This window comes from Vidua chalybeata, chromosome 17 (assembly GCF_026979565.1).
Source record: "Vidua chalybeata isolate OUT-0048 chromosome 17, bVidCha1 merged haplotype, whole genome shotgun sequence".
Lineage (NCBI taxonomy): Eukaryota > Metazoa > Chordata > Aves > Passeriformes > Viduidae > Vidua > Vidua chalybeata.
Window position 1 is genome coordinate 9,149,703 of NC_071546.1, and position 21,944 is coordinate 9,171,646.

The 21,944-nt window shown below is 47.8% G+C and overlaps 1 protein-coding gene across 3 annotated transcripts in view; it reads left to right on the forward strand.

The window, feature by feature from the left end:
• Positions 1-1,378: 1,378 nt before the first annotated feature.
• Positions 1,379-21,944, forward strand: part of NKAIN4 (sodium/potassium transporting ATPase interacting 4) — a 50,618-nt gene continuing 30,052 nt past the window's right edge. The window contains exon 1 of one of the 3 annotated variants that reach the window (XM_053958940.1): positions 1,379-1,698. In XM_053958940.1, the coding sequence (XP_053814915.1) occupies positions 1,645-1,698 (54 nt within the window). In that variant the 5' untranslated portion in view covers positions 1,379-1,644. The remainder of the gene's footprint in view (positions 1,699-21,944) is intronic. The other 2 variants (XR_008433919.1, XM_053958939.1) reach the window with 2 other exon arrangements.

A 21,944-nucleotide genomic window follows, 5' to 3' on the forward strand; every position in this document is an offset into this window, starting at 1 on the left:
TAAATTGGTTTCTTCTCTGTGTGTTTCCTCTCTGGGTGTTTTCCTTTCACCTATAATAAAATGTGTTTTATTGTACCTGACTGCATTAATTGATGCCTTGGTTATGCACAGTGCACAGGTCAGATAATCAATATATTTTACCATTTAAAACCAGAAGGATTTGTGATCAATTCAGAGGCTGGCTTCTAATCTCAGGTATTCAGACTTTGTTTGTTTGTTTGTTGTTTCTCCCTGTGGCTGATGTGAATAACAATAATGTTGTTAATATAAGGTTTTAAACATTCCTAGCACTTGAGGACCAATCCTGCTTCCTTTGGATATAGGCAGGCAGTGCTTTCCTCCAGTGAAATGATAGAGCTGCTCTGATTTCAGCTGCCACCTCCTTGTCACCCCACTGCAAGGAGCAGAGGGCTGTGCTTATTTAAACTGGAAGTGGAGCTCATCACTGCTGGTGGGGTGTCACACCCTGCTTGGGAGGCAGAAACGAAACCCTGACTTGCTTCAGAGGAAGAAGGGACAGCCAGAGGCGACAGAACAAACTGTTGTGCAGACGCTGGAGCCACCGGAGATTGCAAAGAGACGACCTTGTCACCAGATGAGGCTCTCCCAAAGCTTCTTATCCTGTTGTGCTGAGCTTAGCAGCAAGTCTGTCTCAATCACAGTGTGTGGTGTGTGACCTGCTCCTCAGGCCAGCCACAAGTGCATGCACAGGGTGGGCTGGCATGAGCCGTGGCTTCTGGATCCTGCTTCTCCTGCGGCAGGGGAGGCAATGGGGAGGACTCGGGCATGTAAAGGAGGTGGCTGTGTGCTTGTGGGTTTGCTCTGCTGTTCACAATTAAAGTCGACTGACTTGCTTTTCTACAGCTGCAGGGTACAGCGAGTGGTGCATACAAGGTGCTCAGATAGAAGCACTTTTGGAAGTAGAGTGATGCTCTCCTACATCCCTCTGCTCCCAGTCAGGGATTCCTTCTCAAGCCTGGGTACACTGTAAAATACCCATACAGGTGCATTTTAAAGAATCCCGTGTCTTATCGCCCTTTAGGAGTTTGTTTTCCGTGTGTATCCTCTCTGACAAATTTTATGAGAAAAAACATTGCGTTTTAGGTTAGTTTGGGGCTTCATAATGTTCAGGGTGAATATGCCAGCACCTGCACGGGGGAGAATATGTGGGAAGAGGAGAGGAGCTACACAGACCCTGTGTCCTGCACGCACACCTGGCCAGCACAGCTCTCTGCCCCAGCACGGACCGGTCACTCCCGCGTCCGGCCAAGAGAAAAACGAGGAGCTGCCCCGTCCAGGGAATCGGAGCTGCCCCCGCCTCCCGGGGGAGGGCCGGGGCCGGGGCCGGAGCATCCCAGCGCGCCTGCGGGGGCCCGGGGGGCGCATCCCGGCGTTGGCGGCAGCCCCCGCCCCGCCAGCCCGCCCAGCCTGCGGGACGGCAGCGCCGCCGGAGCGTTGCCCTTTTAAGCTGTGGCCCCACTCGCCTCCTCCCCGGCTCCCGGAGGGGCTCCGGCAGCCGGCACCGACCGAGCGACACCGAGCGACCTCCGCGCCCGCCTCGCTCCCCGCGGCCGCCGAGCGGAGCGGAGCCCCAGGGCGGCGGCCACCGGGCTGCCCCTGCCCTGCCCCCGCTGCTCGGGGACCATGGGATGCTGCACCGGCCGCTGCACCCTCATCTTCCTCTGCACTTTGCAGCTGGTGAGTGGAGGCGCTCGGCATCGGGGGGAGCCGGCGGGGACCGGCGGGTTGGGCTCCCCGGGACGGGGCCGCGAACAAAAGCGCCTCGGTGCCCGCTGCCCCGGGCAGGGCTGCGCTCCTTCGCAACTTCGGCTCGGAGCAGCAAGGTGGAGGGATGTCGGGCTGCGCTCCGGGGACGCTGTGCTGTGCCAGGGGGGATTTACCGGTGCTTAGAACTCAAAAAAAAAAAAAAAAAGAAAAAGGGAGAGGGAAAAAAAGAGTAGTTTTCAATTAATAAGTTTGTGCTTATAAAATACAACTGAAAAAAGAAGAAAATTACTCTTTGAGAGGAGTTTCGGCGGCTCGGTGGCGATGTTGCAAACCAAAGCAAACTTCATACGTGCACAAACCCACCGGTACCTTCGGCTTCTTTCATGGAGAGGTCCACCCGCATCCCACCCTGGTCGCCCGCATCCCACCCTGCTGGGGTTTGTGCTGGCTCGGAAGGAATTCTTTCAAACCTCCTCGGGATGAAGTGCTTAGATAGAATGTGCCTGTTAATACGAATGTATTTATGTAGGAATAAACTTCCCAGTGTGCGGAGAGTGCGGTCCCTGGTGGGCACGGGTCGGTCCTTGGCGAGTGCGGGTTCCTGGTCCTTATGACATCTGCATTGATGGTAAACAAAGGTCTGGTTGTTCCCTGAGTGTCTGCGCATCCAGCCTGGATCTGGAGGGTCCCCTTCTTGTCAATTGCTAATGGGCTCCAGGGCTCCTCCAGCCTTAAAAAGGAAATGACAGCATCTAGGGTTTTAATTTCATTGCCGTGTCCCAAATTTGCTTTATTTTGGAGCGTTAGCAGCGCGCAGGAAAGGGCAGGCTTCCTGCGAAGTTCTTTTGAATAGTTTGCTGGTGCCAAGGGGTGAGTTTAGTTAAAACTCTTTGTTTTGGAGTTTGGTGCTGTGACAACGTTTCTTTTCCTGCAAAGGGTCAGGGAGCAGACACAGGACTGAAGGTGGGAGAGGAAAACTGGGAACCTGCTAGTTTTGAAATGATACCCATCGACCTAAAATTGCAAGGGAAGAGGGTGGGAATGCACCCCTGTGAACTCAGACTAGCACAATCGGAAGACGAGTGTGGAGGATTTGACTCATCCTTAAACAAAATACAGAATAGAAGTGATGGGGTTTTCTTGCACAAAGCATCTTGCTCAGCATATTTATGAGTGAGTTGAATGGCTGGGGAGTGTATTTAGTCTCCTGGATTATTTCTTTTGATTTTTCACCCGTGATCACACATGAAAGAAGCTGCACCCTGTATTACGTTAGAAATTGGTGTCTCAGCACTCACTGTCTCTTAAACCCATCACTATGTCCTCCTGCTCTGAGCACACACTCACACACTGGGGGAAAAAAAAGGGAGGGAATGAGAAAAAGAAAAAGCCATGAGCTGCTGGTGCTGTTCTGATTTCTGACAAGCGTGGGAGTTTTCTTGTATCCAAGATACGGGGACAAAGAACCCCCAGCATTTTATTTTCCCTAAGACCCTCCTCCTTGAAGAAAAGAATCAGTTTGGCTCGTTCTTAAGCAAGTTTGGATGCCTCAAGCTGTAGCGATTTCCCATGGCACTTGCTGGGTGAATTGGTAGAGCTGGAAAAATGTGAACTATGGTGAGGGAATTTCTGGAGCTGTGCTCTGGTGGGGGTGAGGTCAGGAGATCCTGGCCAGTTCCCAGCAAGAGCTTGGGTGAGGGTGAGATCCAGCTTTGGTGGTGCTTTGTTATTTACTTTACTATTTAATTAAGCAAACTTTGTCTGTAAATCATCACATCACTTCCACATCCACACGACCAAGTGACATGCAGGACTCGCTGCTGCCCAGGGTGGGCTCTGCTAAGACAAAACACTGAAGCAATCAGGACAAGATCATCAATAAATTATAATGACGTGAACTTCCTTTGTTCCTCTCATGTCTCTGCTCAGCTTCATCTGATACTTTGAACCCTTCACAGCCTTCCCTGTTTGTTGCCAAGCTCTGGGTCTCCCACTGCCAAAGTCCCAAGGGTGAAATTCTGGCTCTTGTGTGGACATTTTTGCCTCTGAGTAAGTGGGGAGAGGATTTTGGTGCTGGGATCTCCCACTTTAGTTCTGCAGCACACCCCTGAGATCTGTTACATGTTCTCGTGTCTGTTCCTCAAAGCTTCACAGGGCTTTTTATATAAATGATGAATGGAAACATTAACAACCCCCCAAAAAACTCGACTCAGAGATCTGAGTTGCAATGCTTCATTTAGATTGTTTTATTATTAGGTGCAAGTAGTTGAGTGAGCGTGCGGGGAGTGTTTGCACACTGCAGTCTAAATGTTTCCCTGGGAAAAAAAAAAAAAAAAAAAGGCAGAAAACAAACAAATTCATCATTTGCAGTGTGTGCTCCCAAAGAAAAAGTTTGTGCTCCAGCCGGAGAGCAGAACAACGTGTGAATTGAAGGAGCTGCTACACAATGCGAATACCAACGAGCTCCTCAGCCCCCCACGGGCTGAGCCTCGTGGCACAGGGAGAGGAGGAGAGCGTTTGCATCTGTCTGAAGAAAATCAGGACTGACTCCCCAGTGATTTGCTAATCAAGGGGGGAGGGAAGGCTGTAGTTTGAATAAATAATTTGCCGTGCTCCAATTTTAGATTATTGTTTCCTTGAAGCGTCCACGTTAGGCTCGGTGCTTTGCTGAGCGGTGCTGCAGGGAAGCTGCAAGAAGGTTCTGGCTCTCCCTTCCTCTGTCCTGGTGTGCATCCCTGTCCCTAATCCTTCCATTTTTCCCAGTCCAGCCCTACCTCCAGCAGCAGTTGGGCGAAAGATGGCCCAGGTCAGGGCTGCCCTGCAAAAGGGTTTATCCTCAGCCATGGATGGCATGGAGAAGGACCATCAGCAAAGTGTTGGGGTGTTTTTCCAGGGTTTGTGATTCCCAAAGGGGTTGTCACCTCCCTGTTCTCACTTTGCCCAAGCACCTCTGCTGTCCAGGAGCTGTTGCACCTGTATCAGATCACCAGCCCTTCCTCATCCCTCCCAACCTTTGGCAGATGTGTATTAAGAAACAAGAGCAAAGTTTAAATGAGCCATAGGCCTCCCCAGGAAAAAATCATGAGGTTCTCTGTCAGGGAGCCTCTGTAGTGGGTTAAGAAATGCCCCATGTAGGAATTAGAATTGAAAAAGGTTTGCCAAGGGCAGGATTTCTGAACCCGAGTGGAATGAGGCTGTCACACCCACCAGTGGGCTGGGTGGGTCCTGGTGAGGAGCCACAGAGCAGGGCTGGGTCTCAGGCAGGGAGATATGAAATAATCATTGATTTGCTGCTTTCCTCTTGGCCAGTGTGAGATTGCACCCAACTGGTGAATTTTCTGGAGCAGTAAGTGCCTGTGCACCAGAGGCACTATGTGAATTTATTTCCACTGAGCATGGAAAAATTCCCTGGCTCCCTGTGCCCTGTCCCTATAAATCAAACAACTGTAGTTTCTTTACATTCTGTCCATGGATTGAGAGCTCAGATGCCAAGCAAAGCCTGGAGAAAATTTTACAGATACATTATAAATCCCCCTAGAATAACAGCTTCTAATGGAAAAAGTGACTAATACTTCAATGAGCACAGAACAAGGCGCCCTGGGATGGGACTGCACATAGACACTAACCAAAAGTAACTATATACATTTATTTATTTATTTGTTTGTTTATTTATTTCCTCATGCTCTCTTTCTGCCTCGCTCCTTTCTTAGTGATTCCTTTTTAATCTCTTACAGAAGAGGATGACCAGTTCTGGAAGCTGTTTGAAACCAGCACAGATCCTTCTCTCACTACTCTCTTGAAGTGCTTTTATTGGTTTGATTGAGGCATAAAATAATGCAGAGCATGTGAGGAGTGAGGGCAGAAGGGGAGTGTGGCAGACTGGTGGTGGGATGCCATGGAAAGGCCAGATCTGGGCAAAAATGAAGTGTGAGTTAAAATAGTTGGAATAAAGGGATTTTTTACAAGGGCATGTGGTGATAGGACAAGGGGAAATAGCTTTAAATTGAAAGAGAGTAGGTTTAGATTGGATTTTGGGAAGAAATTCTCCCCTGTGAGGGTGGTGAGGCCCTGAGAAGCTGTGGCTGCCCCATCCCTGGAAGTGTCCAAGGCCAGGTTGGATGGAGCTTGGAGCAGCCTGGGACAGTGGAAGGTGTCCCTGCCCTGGCAGGGGGTTGGAATGAGATGATCTAACGTCCCTTCCAGCCCAAACCTGGATTCTGTGATCCTGATTTCTGACTCGATCCCTCAGCACACGTGGGCTGCAAGGGGGAGGGTGGCAGAGCATGTCCCTCTCCAGGGTGAGGAGGAGACAGGATTGCAGTGTCTGGGGGCTGTAGAAATTACTTGGTTGGCTTTCTCCTCTCCACCCCAGGGATCATTTGGACTGGAGGTTGGGAGAGGAGAGCAGGACTTGTCTCTCCCCTCCTCTGCAGCTGCCTTGGAGCCAGGGCAGAGTCAGGCTGCCCTGAGGGAGCTGTGAGCCTGCCCAGCTGCCGTGTGGCTGAGCACAAAGCCTTGGGGGGAAGAGCAGGTGCAAGGGGAAGCACAGCGTCCCTTTGCTCATCACGCTGCTCAGGACCCCTCCAAAATTACCTTGTGCTCTCCCCAGCTGTTTATCTTCTCCATGGCTTGTGCTTAAATCCTAACCCCTCCAGGGAAAGGGCCATCTTTGGTGGATGTGCACAGCACCCAGCTCTGTGATGGCTCAAACCTATCCTGAAGACCTTGAACAATATTCCAGGCTAAATAATAATGTAGGACTAAAGACTACGTTTGACAGATGCTGTCTTCTCCATGTCTGTTCCAGACAAAGGAAAATTAAAGCTATGCCAATAATAGAGCTCGTCAGCATTTTCCACCGAAGCTGACTTTCAGTAGAAACCTGGGGATTTGACTAAATGAATATTTTCATGAGAAGTATCTGCTTTCCATAGACAATCCTGACTTTTTCTCCCAAGTTTTGGCCGGAATATTTTGGCGAGAAATCAAAAATGTGCTGGCAAATGTTTGCTGTGCTGGCAAACACTTTTAATTTTGGAGTGGTGGAACTTTTCTTACAAAAAGTTGAATTTTTGTGTGAGATTTTTCCCCTCTTCTCCCATTTTTCCTGAGCAGCTGGAGTCAGCACACTGCAGCACAAGGGAAGAACAAGGGAGGAGCAGTTTGGGGTCTGTGTTTCAGACGTGCCCAGGTCTCCTGGCTCCCCACATCCGCCTTTCCTATGGTGGTGCTGGAGATTGCAGATGACTCACAGGAACTGTGTCCTCTGACCAAACCCACTCAGACCAGGAATGAAATTTGGCCAAAGCCAAGCCAAAAAAGCAGCTGAGGGCAGGGTGGTGTTGAAGTCAACTCTCCTTGGAGAGCTGGGGTTTTATTTCAGCTGACACAGTGTCTTTGTTGACCACTCTGATTTTTCCTGGTCACTCTCTGCTCCTTTGGCTTCCCCTTTTCCTCTCAGTAGAAGAAGAGAAGGAGCTGGTTTTCCCTGATGGGGACCCTCTCCCTCTGGCTGGTGTGGGGTTAAGGGAGCTGACGTTGCTCCATTGTGTGCTAATAATATATGGAAACTCAGATCATTTTGGCTGGGGTGCAAAGTGGAGCTCTTCCAAGAATCTGCTCCAGGGGCCCTCAAGTATGAACTCTTGGAGAACAAACTGGATAACAAAGGCCAGATTGTGATCTCTTTTCCTCCAGGAAAACCCTGGACTAGCCCATTGCTTTTTGAGCACTTAAGAAAATGCATAATATCCAGTGAGCAGCAAGTGCCCCAGCTGTAGCATTGCCTTTCCCATTAACAAAATGTTGTGTCTGAGGTCAGTAGAACTGAACCTTTCTTTCTTGTCAAAACACCCACCAAAACCAGGGATAATTTGTGATTTAATGCTCTTTTTGTCCCCAGTCCTCCCACAGTAGATGTGATGGGCACACCCAACTGCACAGGTTGTGTCTCTGTGTTTCAGTTTGGTAGAAAGAGAGTTTTTAACCAAGTGGAAACTTTTGTCTCAAAAGCAGCACATTCTTCACCCCTTCCCTGTCTAAAGAACACGAGGAGGGAAAAAAATGACATTTCTGGACAAAAAAGGAAGAAAATACCCTGGCATTTAGCAATGTCTGCTAAAAATGATGGGGGTGTTTATTGTGCCAAACCCCAAATATTCTGAACTTTTACAGAAACTTGAAAACACTTCTGAAAACAGCTGAAAAGTCTCCCCAAAAAGAAGTTGGTTTGTTGTTGTTTTTTTTTTTTTTTTTCATTGGGGTTGTGCACCCTGGATGTTCTCACCTTTCAGGTATCTCTGACATCATTATGTCTCCCTCAAACCCAGCTCATGGTGAGGTTTAAGGAGAAAAATCCTCAAAGGGAAAGCACAGGTTTGGGTGTTGCTCAGGGTGGTGCTTTGCTGCAGTGACTCATCTGCTCACAGTGGTTTGGGGTATTTTTGTTTCAGAAGGAAACTCAGTGAATAAATGCCCTGTGGAAATTGAAATCTGAGATATTTTGTAATCATTCCAGAGTCATAATATTACCTTAAAGTTCATGAGATTTCAAACTAAGAATAAACAACTTCTGCTTTGTTTGTTTATTGATCTTTGGTAAGAGTCAGAATCTTATTTCATCTTCATCTTGCCAGGGATAATAGTAGGGTTTACAAAAGTATGGATTAACAGGAGTAAAAAGTCGAGAATTAGTAGTAGTAAAATAATAGTAGGAGAGTAGGTGGTAATAACAGGGAGGAGAAAAACTGAAGTGATTGAAGTATCTGGCAGAAATCTCTGAGATGATGTTTCAGCAGAGTTGCTGCTTCTCACCAGCATGTCAGAATAGTGTCTCACCTTGAGCACAGAAAAGTCAATGGTGGTGCTGCTCTGGCTCCTCCTGCCTTAGCTAAGCCCTGGTCCCATATCTGAGAGTCCTTGTGAAGAACAGAAGTTTTATTTTGCTCTGTGTTCTGAGGCTTCAGAGACTATGGAGGAGCGAGCAGCAGATCTCTGCTGGGGCAAGATCAATATCTCCTCCCTTGACTTTGCTGTAGTTCATTAACATCAAATGTCTTTTCCAAGGGGTGCTTTTTGGTCTATTTTCCACAATACCTTAATTGCCCTTTTCCTGGTGTCTGTGGCATGTTCTTAGCACAGCTGCTTTTGTGCAGAATGTTGGACACAAATATGTTGTTTATCAGAGAAGTGCACGTCCCAGGTTTTCTCTCAAAGGTGAGAATTCATGGAAATCAGGAGCGCAGCTTTTCTGATCCCCTCTCCCCCATCGTCCATCAGGTGCTGCTTGGGTGATTCCAGGTTTAGTAATTGAGATGTCAGATTCCCTGACACCTTTGGGCTGAAAGGATGATGGTGTGGAAGCAATGACCTCAGCTGCCATCTGCCTGGGCCTAATGAAAATATACTGTGGGAATTGAGGCAACAGCTTGTCTTCATCACCTGCCCGAGGCGGGCAGACATCAGGACTTGCTGTGCCAGCTCCCTTTGCTACCTCCCAGCTACTGGCCAGCCCTGCAGGCAGCTTCCCACCTGCTCCCCAGGCTCTCTCTGGCCAGCAAAATATCTGCTTTCTTCCCTCTTTCCTTTTTTTTTTTTTTTTAACCCTCCATTTTTTCCCTCCAAAGCTCAAAACTCAAGTAAACCAGGATTCTCATTGTGTTCTTTTGCACCAGTGGAGCAAGCACACAGATGTGTGCCCAGCCCTGATGTTCAGGGGTGTGGGAGCACAGGTTTCCCCCCGTTTCAGCAGCAGAGCCATCCCAGTGCCCTGTGGTGGGGTGGGAGGGCTGGATGTGCTGTGCTCTGTCCTTGTGCCACCCCTGTGACCTGGGACATCACTGACCTGAGGTCAGAATGATACAGGACACACTCTGTCCTTCCTTGGTGAGCACTTGGCCAACTGGTCACCTGGGCTAAGAGGAAAGAGCAAGAATTGAACAGTACTGAGGACAGTTCAGTTCCATTTCTCCCGAAGTCTTAAGACCTTATAAAAAATGGATTTGGGTGCTCAGATGAATACACAGTTACAGCAAATATACAAAACCTGGGAAGATGCCTCCTGTGACACCTCTCAGGGGACCAGGGACCTGCCTTGTGTCTGTGGTGACCCTCACAACAGCCTTGGACCCATTAAAGCATTTGGTGCTGATTTATATTTTCTAAGTGCTGTTCCCTGGGGATGGTTCATCTATGAGCACCATTTCACGTGAACAGGAAGGTGAGATAGAGGACACTAAAGAAGGGGATGGAGCATTTTATTACCCACACACAACTTATAAAATATTGAGTGTAGCCTTGCATGACGTGCTCTGAGTGCTGTGGTCATCCATCACGGATAAACAGGCTCCCCACAATTAACAGTTTGTCACTGTCTGCCTTCAGCTCCACCTGAACATTACCTCTGTAGTAACCAGAGCTCAATCTCACTACCAGCATGGTTGACCTACTTGGAGATCAGGAAGAATCTTAAGTCCTGGCCTGACTCATGTTTGTTCATATTTAGGAAGTTTGGATGCTATTGTAAAGTACTACAACAAGAGCATTGTCTTGCATGTTAGAAACTTCTTTCAGTTGAGAGTACACTGGGTTCTACTCTAAGGTCTTCAAGCAAACTTCTCCCCTACCTGAAGCTCAGCAGATGGATGGTGTTTTTGTGGAGGCAATGTGGCAGGGTCTTTGCTTAATATTACTGCTATGGTCCAGATACTTGGGAGAATGTAACTCTGTGCTTTGGGGCTTGGGGGCAACCTTTCCTTCTTTGAGAGATGCTGGATCATTGATACTCCTTTAAGAACTCCCACTTTTGTGGAAGCAAATCCAAATGCTCCTTGAACCAAGATATATTCATGGGCACTTAAAAAAAAAAAAAAAAATTCTGCTTCCCTGAGAAGGGATTACTGAGTGAAGCTGGCTAAAGGAAAATCTCCACTTGAATCAAAGACCCACCTCAGCAGGACAAGAAAGAGCTGGCCTGGCCAGACTGTCTTGGACCTTCATTTAAGGTCATTCATTTCAGGAGACCTTGGAAGTGGCACAGATCACAGATAAGTGCTTGCTAGCTCAGAGGTTCACAGAGAAAAGAACCAGGCCCATGGGCTGATGAATCTGGTGGAGAATGACCAAATCCTGAGTCCTGAATCTTGGGCAGACTCCCAGAACTTCCCCAAAATCCCTCTGAGGTTCTGGGGCAAACACCTGCTGTTCAACTGCAGCAGAAAACACCTCCTGCAGCTGATCCCTGAGCATGGTGAAGGGAACATCCAGATCCCTGGCCAGATTTGAGGACTGTGCATTTAAATAACTTGCATGAATATCTGAACTGTTGATTGCTCAGCCAACACAAACCCAGTTCCCAATTCCCCATGGCTGCTGGTAATCCATGAGCAGATTCCATGTGGGAGATGGGGATGGGCTCTGCCAGGCTGCTGGCACCCCTGGCTCCGGCAGACAACACTCTTCTGTGATGTCATTGTGGGAAAGGCAACACACCTGCTCTTATTGTGGATGTACAGAATTAGGGGAGAAATCTGATTATCCTAATTACTCAGAAATGCTAAATATGTGCAGAATACCGTTTGGCTAATTAGCCTGGGAGATTGCTGGCTGTTCAGCAGGGAGCAGAGCGGGTGCTGGGAGAAGTGTGATGCGAGTTCACAGGCTGTTTTGTGCCCTTTGCTGTCTGAGCATGTGGAGAAAAGTGAGCTTGGGTGCTTGGAGATGTGATTGCCAACCTTAAAACAAATTAAAAGCTGGGAAAGTGCAATTTTGTTTTCAGATGTCTGACACTTTTTAGGATTGTGGGTCTCCAAGTTTCCCACCTCATTATTTTGAGTAGAGACATCCAAGGGAAGGAAGAATTTGCCTTAATGCAAACAGCTGGTGAGAGCCCCTGCACAGAACTTTTCATAGGGATCTGCTCTACTCCTTGTCCTGCCTTGTGCTGATACAGGCACAGCCTCAAATGCTCCTGAAGCCTGAGGAGACCATGATGTAGTTGGTTCTCTGAATGGTGCTGCTTTGTTTGTATTTAATAGGCTCATCTGCACCACTGAGGGGATCTCGTGGCCCCAATTCTGGCCTGAGGGGGTCTTGTGGCCCCAAATCTGGCCTGCTGTTTCCAGAGGCACAGAGCAAGTCAGGCAGATGCTAAGCAGGATGGAGCGTGGTTCATGCTTACGTCCCAAGGTATTAATCCCCACATATCCAGACCCAGAGAACCAGGCTGGCTCCTCCGGCTGCATGCTGGACACAGATCCAGCAAGGAAACCCTGAGGCTGTTTGGGAGGGCTGCTGGGAGTCTGGGACAGCTGATGTGCACAGCTTGATGTGTCCTGCAGCCAACACAGCTCTGCCACCAGGCCAGGGCCAAACGCAGATCTTCTGGGTGTAATCAGTGCCCAAAACTCACGTGTGTTCATATCTCCTTGTAGCTGTGCTTCCCCCATGTCTTGAAATAACCCTGCTTGCCTTTTACTCCTGACCTAGCAGAGATGAATGTCCACTTCAAGCTTTTCTGGAAAGGTTCCTCCTCCTGCTCCTGCAAGCTCAGGGTCAGTCCTGTGGTCAGCCCAACACAGCATTAGCTGAGCACTTCACTGGGAGAAGCTGCAAAAGATTTGGGCTTTCAGGGCTGCCACTGAGACAGCTTAAAGCTGAGTTGTGTGACAGTGAGAAAGAATAGATAGGGTGATAGAAAAACTCTGCCACAGCATCAGACAATAAAGACTGTGTCTCCCTTGTGATGAATAATGGCTCTTTGTTTTATTCCTTAGATGACAGGGCTGTTAGAACTGCTGAGAACTCTCCCAGTGCTAAATATATGGGTGTGCAATAAAGGCTCTGCAATCCATGAACTGCGACTGAATGGATACTTGAGTGAATCATTTCAAGTACAATGAATTTCTGGAGCAGCTCACAGTGATAGCAGGTGGCAGGACAGTATCCTGTAGGATGCTTTCCTTGCATGAGACGTATCCCAGGTTTCACGGCTGCCAACTTTTTTTCCTCATGAAGCCTCTCTTGGCCATATAAAGTTCCCCACTCCCAGTTTTGGCCACTAACCTCTAAACAAAGGGCATTTCTGATGGAGCTCCAGGGTTTGGTGCTGAGACACTGTCCAGATTTTCTGTCAGAAATCCCAGAATCCCAATCCTGGCACACTCAATGGGGAAGAAGCAGTAAACCCCAGGTTCAGCTGCAGGCTAGGGCTGAGAGCTCATCAGAACCCATCAGAAATAGGGTCCTGCTACAATAGGGAGGAAAATGCTGCATCTTCCTGCTGCAGTGTCACCAGGCTGGAGGAAGAGGCAATGCAGAGATGTTGTTGTCACTGTCTGGAGTCTCCTCCGAGTTCTGCCAGATTAAACTTCCTTGAAATTACTTAATGTAGCAGCAAGGATTTGAATTTCCATTAATGTGGATTAGCACTTTTCTATTTTAGCTAATCCTTGCAGCCAGACCCACAAGCAAGAAGATCACAGGACTTGGGAGGGAAAATGGTCAGGAAGTTTGGAGTAGGAGCAAACCAAAGGTGCCATTGTTCCAGGGATGAGGAATCATCTCACCCCTCCAAGGAGAGGTGTGGATGAAGCTTTGGTGTCACAAGCTAATAGAGGACAAGTCTTTGTCCCTTTCCATGGCTGAAGGAGACACAAGAGTCTGTGGGGGCCCCATGGGTGAGCTGCTGGTTGGGACTCAGCCCCCGCAGGGTCACCAAACTCTTGCCCTATGGAGACAGATCACAAAGATTTGCTGCAAGTGAACTTTGTTCTCCAGAGCTACCAGAGTGGCATCTATTGACCAGCCACTGTTTCCAAAAGGAGGGGAAAGTGGAAAAAGAGAAGAAAAAGAGAAATTCAGCTTTGCTGTTGAATAAACCATGAGCCATTGAGGAGCTGCGGGTCTGCAGCAGGGGAGGGGCAGGGGCAGCGCAGAAATAAGGGGACAAAAATGTCATGCGAAAAATGAAGCCCAGGAGGGGCCTGGCCATTGTGTGACACTCCTGGAAACTCGGAGAGTTGGTTGGTGGGAGGCCAAAAGATGTGTACAATGAAAGAGAGACACTCGAGTGGATTGAAAATGCAAACAAATTGGGTAGCACAACAGAGGAGATAGATTATGCTCATAAAATAAACAATGTCTGAGTGACACTGGATAAAAAGTTACATATAATAACACCACTGTTTGTCCCAACCACCCTAATTGGGAGGCTGGGCAGCATCCAATGAAAACTCTGCATTGCACATTTTTCCCTTCTAATGAGGAAGATTTTCCCTCCCCCCTGCAAGCCTCCTCCCCCCCAGACCCATTTAGCAGCAAACTGAAAGGCCTGGTTTCATTCCACTTTCCCACAGCAAACTCATCCTGGCAGGAACTGCATTAAGGAGGACAAGTAGAAAATGATAATAAATTGAGGACTTGCTCTTATTTCACCTTGTGACAAATCTATCCAGTGGGTGACTCAGGGAGGGTGATAAGAGCATGGACTGGGCTGCTGCTTTCCTTTTGGTGCTTGGTCATGTGGAAAATAACCCCATTCGAGCCCTCACTCAAAAGGGCTTTCCTTTAAAAATAATGCTTTTTAAAAGGCCCTGAATCCCTATTTACCCTGTTGGAAAGCCAGCAGCTCGCCTTCATCAAAGTGAATGTCACGGCTCTCGTTTCATCATCCACTTGGGCTGAGAAGCAAAAACAAAGGGCATGCAGCACCAAAAGAGAGGTGGTCAATGCTGTCAGTGCCAGTGGGCGGATTTGGTAAACCTTGGTGGGTTTTCAGCATGATTGTGTATTGCTGATAAATCCCTGATGAGAATCTTTGGTTTTGCTGAGCTCCTCTCAATCATAGCAGGAAACACAGCGGTGCAGGGGACAGTGGGCATGAGAAAACCACGGTGACTTCCCCCACAGCCACTCTCACGCTGTGAATCCCAGAAATCCACCCTGGAGCCCTGATTCCCAGCACTCAGACTGTGTTTTGCAGCAGAGCTGAGCTCTCACCCTTCCATGACTGCCCAGAGCAGATTGCAGTTCCCAAACTGCTCCATCATCCATGAAAGAGGGAGGCACATCTTCAGCCTCAAATCATGCCTAAACTTTTTGCCAGCTGCCTCTTTAGGTATTTACTTGATGAGTCTGTTTGAGCACGCTGTGTGTCTCTGTTTTCTTGCTTTTATTTGAGGAAAATAGAGCTGGAGTTCTGCTCTGCAGCCTGCACTGCTCTTGGGGAGGTGCAGCTGAGGAAGAAGCCCAGGAGGTGCCCAGCCTTCCTCACCTCTGAGGGACCATGCTGAGGGTGCTGGTGACAGCTCAGAACTCATCTTTGTTCACATAAAATTGGCTCTGCATCCTGAAATGGCTGGAAAACTGGAATATCCCTAGTTGGCATGCCTTGAAGGAGGCAAGGAAAGCCAGGGTTTTTACCTGTAATTGCTAAGGTAACAAATCAATTGCTTAAGTAGGACTGATTTTCTTCCAGAGAAGCAATCAGATGATGAAAATCAATAGTGATTGATTCATTTTCTATCCACTTCTTAGAGGGAAGTTCTTTGTGGGGATTGTGGTTATTGGAAAATTCCTGCAATACCCCGAAAGCCTCTGACAGTCACTGTTTTGAACAAAATCATTGTTTTCCTGTTTGTTCCAATTTAAAACTCTTCCTGTCAGAAGCATTTTACTGGAACCAGAAGCTGAACTGCTAAATGTTTTTTATTGTCCAAAATACTATTTTCTTCCAGTTCTTTTTTCATTTCATGCTCTGATGACAGGCCTGGAAATTTGCTGGTACATTCATTAGGGGAGAGTTGGTCAGTATTTCTTCACTGATACCTATTTTTCAGCTGAAAAAATGGCTACATGTTTTTTGAACTATAAGTTTTCATTTTGTCCTTTTTTTTTTTTAACTGATACAAACACATTTTTGTGTTTTGGTTGGGTTTTTTGGGGGGGGGATGGGGCAAAGCACAAATATCAGTGTTACCGGTGATGATTAAAACCCAGCTGCCACAGTATGGGTCACTTTATATGATGATAGTGCATGATGAAATGCAAACAAACCACTTGGCCTGTTTGCAGCCCAACTCCTAAAATGCCTCCAGCTTCTCATCTGGGGGTGCAGGCATGGGAACAGGGGGAATTCACCTCTGTGCTGAGAATGTGACAGTGAAGGGAAAGGTGAGGGGTTAGGGTTGGTGCTGCTGTCATTATGGGAAGTTCCCGACCTAAAATGCCACCTCTTGTTGCTACCATGGACAGGTGGGTGTCCAAAAAACCACAATGGCAGCGAAGATGCCATTAGTGCTGAGGCAGAATTATTGATGTGGAATGTTACAGAACCTTTTTGCAAGTCTTCAGCAATCCTCTGTGTAAAACGAGGTTGTTATTCCTAATTTCACTGCATAGATAGGAAGACAGAGAGTCCCCAGCTGTGCTGGAGGGTTTTGGTGGAAGGAGCAGGAGCAGGAGCTGCTGCCCGTGGCATTACAGGGGGCAAAAAGCATCATATGGAGCTGCTGGTAGGTGGAAAGGGAAAGCTGCAAAATAAGGGCAATTGCATCCCTTTGGCTTCATGTTGTCTCTTCCCAACACTCCCAAACTGACAGCTAGGTGCTAAGAGCACTTCTCTGTGTCATGGTGAGGTGAGAAAGCCTTGCTCTATGAAAAAAGGGTCCATTTGTACAGTAATTGCCATGGAAGTCTCTGGGTGACTGTGCTGAGTCCCCTCCTGCTTCAGGCTGATTAGGATGAGCTTTCCTTCGAGGAGCAAAGCTGCAGCAAGACCGTGGCAGATCCCAATTTCCTAGATTATTAATAATAACAATATCATTTTCTCTCTCTCCCCTATTTCTCACCCACCCTGCGCTTCCCTTTTAATGAATTCTCCTCTCTTGCTGTAGACTCTGCAGTGACACCAGCCTGATTTGTAATGTAAATAGGCAGCCCAGTGTAAAGGCGACCTGCAAGAGCACCGCAGGGCTCTAATTATAATTTTCATTAAATTCCTTCTGTTTACGAATATCCAAGCAATCTGGCATTGCAGCAGAAGCAAGAGGAAATTAAAGCAAAGCTACCACTTAGCTCCAGTGTCAGGGAGCAGGGCCCAGCTGTCGAGCAGAAACTGAAGCAAGGCTCCTCTGGATGAAGTTTTGAAGAGTTATTTCAGCTTTGGCATCTTTCCTCTCCCGAGCTTTTACCCCAGTTGCAGGGTTTGCGTGTTTTTCCTTCAGAAGAGCTGGCTGGTGCAAGTGTTTTACACGTGATCCATTTGTGACCCAATTAAGGGGATCAGCTGCTGGAGCTCCCAGTGCCATGTGCAGGAAGGAGCTGGGGGAGCTGAGCTGGGGGAGTGGGGCGGGAGCTGTGGGTGCAGGGAGGGGACAGAGCAGGGACCGTGGGCTCTGGAGGGCTCCTACAAAAGTCCAGCAGCACAGGGACCATTTGCCCCATGTGCTGGGAGCATCCTGAGGGCTGCTGTGACACAGACCTGTGCAGAGAGTGGGGCTTTGCTGGCTGTGCACCAAAAAACTCTCACCCTCATCTTCTACTGGATGAGAAAAAGGGCTTCAGGTGGCTTTCTGCAGGTGTTTTGCCTTTTTGTCACTCAGACCACAGCTGACCCTTCCTGAAGAGGAGATGTTGCAGGTGCCAGCCATGAATTAGCCTGGCAGGAGACAGCAGTGAACATTTCTGTTCATAAAGCCAAAAGCAGGGGGTGGTCTCAGTGTCACCTGGCCACAGTGAGTCTTTAGTCTTAGGCTGTGTGTGGACAGGACAGAGGGAAAACTGAGCTTGGCTTTTTGAGCCTGAAGCAAGAGTTACTGCTCCCCTGGGGAAACTGCCAGTGGTGTATTTACAGCCACAATTCTGCTTTGGGGTAAACAGCAGTGAAATAAAATTGCAGTTTGCAGTAACTGCCTATAAAATAGCAAAGAGAGACAGAATTCTTCTCTAAACTGAGTCCAGCTGGTGTCTCATGGGCTTTATACACACTGAGAGTTTTGGTCAGACCCCTGAATAATTTAAAGTCTTTCTAGTACACTTGAGAGTTTGTGGGATTTCTGAGCTCTTCGCACTCCGCTGCTCCCTCACCCAGGAGGCTCCAGAGGGCTGCATCAGGAGAAGACAGGCTGGGCAGTGCTGGCCCAAGCAGTGCTTCAGGGCAGCCTTGTGCTTTCTGTGGCAGCCCTATCGATGGTTTCCCTTCTCTGTTAGCTAAGCAGATGATGGCTAGGATAGCAGGTCAAAAGGATATAGGTTATATTCCCTGAACACAACAAGCCCTTGGCTAATTTTCAAGTATTTTCACTTTTTTCCCTGCATCCCTTTCATGGGAACAAGCCCAAACTCAGCCTTCATGGCTGAGCAGAGGCAGGGATCACACAATATAAAGCCCTGTTGGTAGGGAATAAATCTCTCTATTAGAAAATTAAATTCCTGCTGATCTCCAGCACTGCTCTACCTCACAGCCTTTGGAGTGTTTAGATGGGTTCATAACTGGTAGCAGATCTCCAGAGGGAAATGGCTGCTGAGTTAATGGCACACATTTAATAGATATTATTTCATACAACGGGGAAATTTGTGCTCCTGGTGGGAGAAGTTTCCCCCAGAGCTGAAGATGTCAGCCACGCCAAGATGCTGCTCAGGGAGCAGTTGGGATGTTTGCCCAGGATCATGAGGCAGGCTAAGAAAGCTCAGCAAGTTCTTCAACAGGTGAGGAAAAGCCAGGAGTGTGGAGCCTGAGCCTGAGCATCTGGGTGATAAAAATATCAGGCACTTGTTGAAGAAACTCACTGGGTTTTATGTCAGTTGTAAATGCAGTCACATCCCCTTCACCCCAGTGCCTCCTCTCTCTGTCTGAAAGCTGAGCCATGAAACTGAGGGAGGAGAAAAACATTGGAGGGGCTTAGGGGAGAACGTTGTGGGCACAACAGATTAATTTAATTATGTTTGGGCAACTTAGGTTGGAGCATTGACGTAGGTTGCAAATAAAACAAGTTTGTCATTCCTGTCAGAGTGCTTTTCTGCCTGGATCACAAAGGCACCTGATTATTAATTTAGGCTGATTGCTGCTCCCAGCAATCAGCAATCACAGCAGTGTCAGAGCTGAGGTGCCCCCGGGAGACACAGGCAGGAGCACAGGGAACAGCAGCTCCCATGTCCAGTGCTGCCTGCACCCCTGGGCTTGGAGACCCAAGGGGAGATGGGATCCATGAAACCAAGCAGGCCAGAGGCTGTGAGGGGTACAGAGCACAAGCCTCATCAGACATGTGACTGACCCTGATTTGGGAGAAGTTGAGGCAATCCTGTGGTCCCTTGCTAGAAAAAGTACTGCCAGCTCCTGATGTTTTGCCAGTTCTGTGGCACAATTCAGCACTTGGAGCAAAAAGGCTTAAGAGGCTTGCTTGGATGTGTGCCTTAAATTGTTCCAGGGAAGGTTTAGAGTGGATATGAGGAACAATTTCTTCACCAAAAGGGTTGTCAAGCATTGGAACAGGCTGCTCAGGGCAGTGTTAGAGTCACTATTTGGGGGGAATTTAGAAGATGTTCAAATGTGGCACTTGGGGACACGCTTTAGTGGTGGGCTTGGCCGTCCTGAGGGAGCAGTTGGACTCAATGATTTTAGAGTCATTTCCAACCTAAATGATCCCATGATTCTGTGAATTGCTGGGCATGGCCTGTGTCTTCAGCTGAGCAGAGCTGGTGGTTCTAAGATGCACTTAGGAAACCTCAGTCCCCCTGAAGCCAGAGCCTCAGCTCCAGACACAAACAGCCCTCTGCACTGCTCAGTGCCAGTCTCATCCCTTATGTTTAGCAGGATTGTGCCTTCCCTGGAATGCTAAGCAGCATTTGGGCATGTGGGACTGAGTAATAACATATCTTTGCAGCTCAGATGTTTCTGGGAGGCTTTGGCAGCAGAAAGCTCAGGGCTCAAGGTCACAGCAGTGGCACTCCTGAGAGCATCACTGCTCACACACAGAATGATGCTGGGAGGGGAGGACTCAGAGCTCAGAGGTGCCAGGCCAGGGGGAATGAGGAGGTGAGGGCTCAGCCCCGGCATGGTTAACAGCAGGATGCTCCAGGCTTCAGCAGGGAAGTTGTGCTGAACACAGGGAGGGTTTTACACCTGCCCAGGCTCTGCACAGGATGGTTCTGGGCTGGGGGAAGTCCTGATCCTTGGATGTGGCACAAGGCAGCCTAAAAGTTGTGTTTGCTGGAGTGTGATGCCCAGGAGCAGCCAGGCCCTGCTGCAGGGAGTGACCTGGTGTGGGACCATGATGGGGACCTCCCCTGCTGCCCCATGGGGCCCTTTGGCAGGGCCAGCACTGTGACCAGTTTTCTTCTGAAATATAAATGACTTCAAGGTACCAGCCCTGCTGCTGGAGGCCTCTTTAATGTCTGTGTGAACAAAGAGGTTTCAGCAGCTTCTGGGGAGAAAACAGAGCAGAGGAGCAGAGAATGGGGCACATTGTATGCAGTGGCCAGAGTGACCAAAGATGCCTGAGAGACCAAGTAACAAACAGAGACCTCCTGTGCAATTAGTCTCTTGACCTCTGTGGTGGGAGAGGGATGCTGGGAAAGGAGCTGTGGATCACAAGGCCCCAAGGAAGGTTTCCTTGACAACACTTACTGAAGAAAAATGAGATTTCATGAATGCAGCGGGTGTGAGCATGTGAGAGGCTGACTTTGGGAGAGACAAGGACGTGGCACCTCGCAGAACGAGCCCCTCCATTTGGGGATGGGAAGTAATGGCTCACTGAGCTGCTTTTTCAGATAAACTTAATTAAAGAGCTATTGCAACCATTCGTATTTATTTAGAAATGCAGCCACTGTGGTAAAAGCAGACATTGTTTAATTGTTTTTCTACTCACAGAATCTTCTCCACCTTGAATAAGCACTGGCACAGAAGGGATTTTTTTTTTTTTGCTCACTTCTGATAGTCTCAGCACACAGCAGCTTGGGTTTAGGATTCTTTAGTTCTAGCATTGTCCCAGCATTTACAAAGTCAAAGGAATTATATAGAAATCTGTGTAGAATTAAACATTATATCATAATAATACCAATATATTAATAATGATAAATTGCAGACAGGTCTTTAGTATTGCCAAACTTAAGAACCAAAAAAAAAAGATATTTGTGTTCAAAACCTAAATGGATATACTTTTCAAATTATATAATCTGAGACTTTTTAATTTCTTCCTGCTGTTTCAGGTAGCAGGATGTAAATTTCCATCATAGGGGTCGTAGCACTGAGACCTTGCCCTGAGCTGGAGCTATCACATCCCATGGCAAAATACCTCAGGAAACCAGTGCAGGTTTTTCCTCAAGAAAAGGCCTTTTCCAGTGAAAGCTGTGATGCTGTTTGCACAGCAGACAAAGAAAGAGCATCTTCTTAAAAAGCTAAACCACTTGGCAGGAAATCAAACCCTGGATCAGGGAGTTGGGATCAGCCAGGAGCCAGAACAGCATCCCAGCAGTGCAGGGGGGACTCAGGGCTGCAGCTCAGGCTCTTGCTGGGTTCAGGCTGGAGAGAAAGGACAAACAGGGGTGAAGCGGCAAATTTAGTCCCAGTTGAAGCTGGAGGAGGAGCAAGAGGACTGAGAGACAGGAGTAGCAAAGGAGTTTTCAGGTTGTTTTCTTATAGGTCAAGTGGAAAATTGCCTGGATTTCTGGGTAAAACATTTCTGGGTAAAACATTTTTTCTTCTCTCTCTCTTTTTTTTTTTTTTTTTTTTTTTTTTTTTTTTTTTTTTTTGGTTTTTTTTTGTTTGGTGTTTTTTTTTTTTGTTTTTTTTTTTTTTGCAGCAGTAAGATCAGCCTTTCCTATTTGTTCCCTTTATTGCCTGCTTGGATGTTTATTTCTATCATTTCATTTTGAAGCTTAACTTGGGAAGGTTAAAAGCAGGTTTGCTTACAGAAACAGATACAAAAGGATGTGTGACTGTACCTGTTGTGGGGTTTTCTGAGCACCTTTCCTGTGTCCGTATGAGTCAACATGTCTTGAGACTGATATTTTTTCTTTTGTGTCCCAACTGATTTCAGAAATGCAGTGAAAGACACAGATACAAACCAAATAAGATTAAAGGCTTTAAAAGCTTAATAAATTAAGAAGAGCAAATCTAGCTGATAACATGGCTTTGATAGTGGGCTATAAAGGACAGGGAATTAAGGAATTACAGGTACCTGACTGTTCAGCAGCATCCCTTCCTCCTCAGCACTGTGGGG